We start from the raw sequence: 4,617 nt of genomic DNA, 5'->3' as shown, positions 1-4,617 counted from the left end.
TTTTTTTTTTTTTTGGGGGGGGGGGGGGGGGGCACCTCCGAGGTGGCGTCCATGATCGTCGTGCCAGAGGCATACATGTTGTACTTGAGTTGGAAGATGAAGGCGTAGGGCGGGGCGCCTTGCGCGCGCCGGAACTGCCGCGTCGAGTCGATCTTCGCCTTGAGGTCGGCGCCTGGGGAGAGGGGAGGGGGGCTGATCACCCCCCCACTGCTGCTATTGCGAGCTGCCGACTGTGGCGGCTCACAAGTCGCGAGCTCGCGGGACAGGTAGAGCTCGAGCTCGTCGGGGCAGTCCACCAGCGTCTCCAGAACCGCCTTGCCGTCTCGCATGACGAGCGCGCGGAGCTGCCGCGCCTTTGCCGCGAAGAGCTTGAGGATGCGCGCGACGGCGTGCAGGCCGTGGAGGCGGCTCAGCTCGGCCTCCTCCGGCGCCTCCGCGCTCGCCGGCCATGTCGGGTGCGTCGAGCTAGCGGCGCCCTCCCGCGCCTTGCCCTCTGTGCACGAGGAGGGGGAGGGGGGGGGTGAGAGGGAACGCCGGGTGCGGACACCGCGGCGCTCGCGGCGGCGCACCCGCAAGCCGCAGGTGAAGGTTGAGCCACGCCCACTGCTGCGTCAGCGGCTCCCACTCCTTGGCGATGGCGTCGAGGTCGGCGATGCCCTCCTCGAGGGCGGGGAAGAGCTTCTTGACGTAGGGGAGCGCCACAAGGAAGAGCGTGCGGAGCGCCTACGCGGGAGGGGACGGCTCAGAGGGGGGGCGGCGTCAGAGCGGCCGCGGGGCGCGGCGCACAAGCGGCAGCTCCGCGGCGCCCGCCTCGAGCGCGCTCAGGTCCGCGCCCCACTCGGAGAACTTGAGCGCGGAGACGTCCTCGGGCCACTCGCCGCCCTGCTCCCGGTGCCGCGCGATGACGGTGGCGTGCGAGGCGACCTGGAAGTCGACGCCTCGCGGGGCGAGCGCTCGCAGCACGTCGCCCACCAGGGAGGTGAAGCCGAGCCGCGTGCCCTTGAAGGTCTTGATCGCAGCCACGAGCACCCGTGCCGCCGCGGACCGCTCCTCGCCCTTGGCCAGCTTGAGCGCCTCGAACGCCTCCTGGACCGGCGCCTGCGCCTCCGCACGGCGCGCCATCCACGACGCCTATGGCAAAATGTCGCGGACGTGTCTGTCTCCACCCACGGCAGACGGCGCCGAAGAACACCTTAGACCGATCCCACCGCTTCCGCCGCCTGCCGCGAGAGCTGGTACGCCGCCCTGCGTGCCTCGAGGCGCGCCTCGTGCTCGGGGTCCTCCGCACGCTGCGCCGCGCGCTGCGCGCTGCGCGCCTCCTCGCGCTCCGCCTTGGCCTCCGGCTTGGCTGCCTCGCGCGCCAGGCGCGCTTCATACACCTTGCGCACCTATCACCGGGAAAGTGGGTGCGTCATCCCTCAGATCTCGGGCGCGTCTCAGGCACGTCAGCGACGCCTCCACGGCCTCGGACTCGGAGACGAATCTCGTGAGGCTGCTGCACTTGAAGAAATCCTGCTCTTCCGCCACGAGCTCCTCCTAGTTAGGGCGAGGATGCGTCCGAGCGCGAGGGTGATTGGGCGCATGATATTGTTCTGCGAACCTTGTTTCTGCACCGCGACTTGGAGCTGCGCGGCGCCTGCTCCCGCCTCGCCTGGGGAGGGGGGGTGGGGTGGGGGGGTGGGGTGTCGCGGCGCATGACGAAGATACCGTTATCTTCTTGGCGCGCCATCCGGTAAAACTGCATCCGCACAGCATTTGCCTTCATGCCCAGCGCCGCCGCCGCATCCGCAAAGTCGCCCTCGCGGCCGTGCTCCGCGACCGCGTGCAGGATCTGCAGGTGGCCAGCGGCGTCTGGCCACCTGCCGGTCCTGCAAGCACACGGGGCGGGGGGCGGGGGGACCGGTCAGGAGGGCGGGGGGCGGCTGCCGGCGGCAGGACGGGCGCCTCGAGCGCCATCAAACACAGGGGAAGGGCTTCCCGCACCGCGCGGGGCTGCCCCGAAGGGGAACCACAGGCGGGCGGATGTGTATGAGGTGTCAGCAACGGCTCCGACTGGGGAAGGGGGGCGGGGGCGGCAGGCGCGGTGGGGAGGGGGAGGGGAGGGGGGAGGGGGGGGTGGGGGCGGGGGAGCTACGACGAGGTGAGGTAGGCGCGCGCGCGGGGCGGTGTGTGTGTGTGCGTGTGTGTGTGCGTGTGTGTGTGTGTGTGTGTGTGTGTGTGTGTGTGTGTGTGTGTGTGTGTGTGTGTGTGTGTCCCTGTGTGTGTGTGCAGGGCAAAGGGGGAAAGGGGGGGGGGGGGGGGGAGGCGCGGGCAGCAGCAGCCTCCCTGGAACTTTGGGGGCAGCGACGCCGCTGACCGCCGCGATCAAATCGTGGACGCCAAAGGTGAGGTGCTCGACGGCCGAGGTCGGGATGACGCCGCCGCCGGAGCAGGCCACGCAGAGGTCGCCGAGCAGCGTGCCGAAGTTGGACCCGCCGCAGCGGGTGCACTTGGACATCTCCGCCTCGAGGTCCTCACCGAGCTCGAGCTTGCGCGCCACGCTGCGGCGCGGAAGCCTTCGCGCGGCGAGGTGCGTGTGAGCTTGGCGGCGAGAGGCGCGGGTGCGGCGGGAGCGGGGCGAGGCCGCACCCGGGCTGCTCGTCGATGCGCAACGCGTCCTCCAGGACGAAGCTGAGTTGGGCCTCGTCGACGTCGTTTTGAGTCCCTAACGCGACCGTCTCCTGCTCCGCGGGCTTGCGCGGCCTGCTGGGCAGTGGGCGGCGGCGGGGAGGGCCGGTTGCGGCGCTGCGCGGCGGAGAGGGGAGGGCGAGGATGTGAGAGGGGGGGAGGGGAGGGGAGGGGCGTCTCGCGCCCGTCCGGCGTGAGGAAGCGGTCAAAGCCGAAGCGGTCAAAGACGAAGCGGTCTCCCCACATCCTGGAGCGCGGGGGTGCAGGGGCGTGACGCCGCGCCACCCGCATGAAGGACACATCCCGTCATGGGAGGAGCGTGCGCGCGCTGCGCAAGGGGCGGGAGGGCAGCAGGGGTGCGAGAGAGCAGCCGTGGGAATGCGCTGCGCGTACGCAGGTGGAAGGCGGTGGCGCGGCGCACACCAGAGCGAGAGAGAGAGCGGAGAGCGGGACGCGCGGTCTCCGGAGCCGCAGGCTGCCACCGTGGGCGGGCTGGCGAGCGAGAACTTGCGGCAGTCGTCGTCCCACCCCCCCGCGCCCCCATCCTTGGATTCTGGCGAAAGGGCCCGCTTCAGCCGCCGCAGCATATCGCCAGCAGGATTGGGATGATGGATGTACCGCGTAATAAAAGAAGCGGAATAAAAGAAATTGCACTGTACGTGTCGACTGAGCGCTGAGGACTGCCCGTGTGGTGGCGGCGTGCCGTCCTCCCATCCCTCCCTTGGGTTGTCTGTTTTCTTTCTTTCTTTCTGAGGACTGCCCATCCCTCCCTTGCTTTGGCTGTTTTCTTTCTTTCTTTCTGAGGACTGCAAGAGGCGGAGGACCAAGGGTGGGCGACGGCTAGCGCACCACACCCCTCTCCTTAAAATCCCTGTGTGGTGGCGGCGTGCCGTCCTCCCATCCCTCCCTTGCTTGGCCGTTTTCTTCCTTCGTGTTTCTGAGGACTCTGCACTCCAGGTGCTCCAAGACCAAGTGCAACGTGCTCGCCCGGGGCCCGGCGGTCGCATTTCAATTGGTTGCCTGGAAGCTGGATTTAGGGGAGGGAGGATTTATTCCTAGGTGGGCTCGCTCTCCCCCCGCAAAGCCTGCAACTCCGCCTCAAACGGGAACGGCCCTCCCGCGCCCTTCCTCGCCCACCACTCCTCCGGGTCCCCCCCCTCCTTGACTAGCACGCGGCGGAGGCCCTCCAGCACCGCGGCGCGGTACGATGCCGGGACCACCGCCTCCCCACGCGCCGCGGCCTCGCGCTGCCCGCGCTCCGCGCTGCAGATGCCCGCAATCTTGCCGTCGTCGACCGCCGCCCGCCTGCGCTTGAAGCCCGTCCCGGCGGGCGGGCCGCCGCCGCTGCCCGTCGCTGCTGTCGGAGCTGTCACAAACGAGCCGCCCCCGCCGCCTGCCGCGCCGCCCGCATGCAGCACCACGCCGGCCGGGATGCCCCCGGCCGGCTCCTCGTCGCGCAATCGCGCCGCCGCTCCCTCGTCGCGAGGCGGCGGCGGGGGGTCGCAATCGCCGGTCGGCGAGCACGCGCCCACTGTCCCTCGCGCCACTCTCCCCTCCCCCAGCCGCGCCTCCGCTTCCGCGGGCACAGCGCGGCTCCACTCGCCCTTTAGCGTGGCCGCGGCGAAGTGGAGCAGCGCCCCGCGGCGCGTCGCGTACCCGAGCCGCACGAGCGCGCCGTGCGTCGCGAGCGCGCACGCGCACCGCCACTCGGCGCCCGCCTCGTACTCGTCGGGCGTGATGCTGATGCCCTCCGCCTGAAGCGCCCCAAGCCCGACCTCGTCCCTCTCGACGTCGGCGCGGAAGTGGCTGCGGAAGGCCTCCTCGAGCGCCCGCCGCAGCTCGGCGTGGTCGACGTCGGCGGCCGGAGGGAGGGCGCTCGACGCGCGCGGCGCCTTGGCGGAGGAGCCGCCCTCCCTCCCGTCCGCGTCCTCCGCGCCCTCCGCCGCCCCG

At 70.9% G+C, this 4,617-nt stretch overlaps 1 protein-coding gene across 1 annotated transcript in view; it reads right to left on the bottom strand.

Annotated features, from left to right (window-relative positions):
* Window positions 1-3,722: 3,722 nt before the first annotated feature.
* Window positions 3,723-4,617, bottom strand: part of EMIHUDRAFT_113820 (hypothetical protein) — a gene marked incomplete at both ends in the record, with an annotated part of 2,787 nt that continues 1,892 nt past the window's right edge. Inside the window, one exon of the mRNA XM_005781500.1 lies at window positions 3,723-4,559. Coding sequence (XP_005781557.1) covers window positions 3,723-4,559 — 837 coding nt within the window. The remainder of the gene's footprint in view (window positions 4,560-4,617) is intronic.

This window comes from Emiliania huxleyi (genome assembly GCF_000372725.1).
Source record: "Emiliania huxleyi CCMP1516 chromosome Unknown EMIHUscaffold_200, whole genome shotgun sequence".
Classification (NCBI taxonomy): domain Eukaryota; phylum Haptophyta; order Isochrysidales; family Noelaerhabdaceae; genus Emiliania; species Emiliania huxleyi.
The sequence above is the reverse complement of the archived record's forward strand: the minus strand, read 5'-3'. Positions and strand labels throughout refer to the sequence as shown.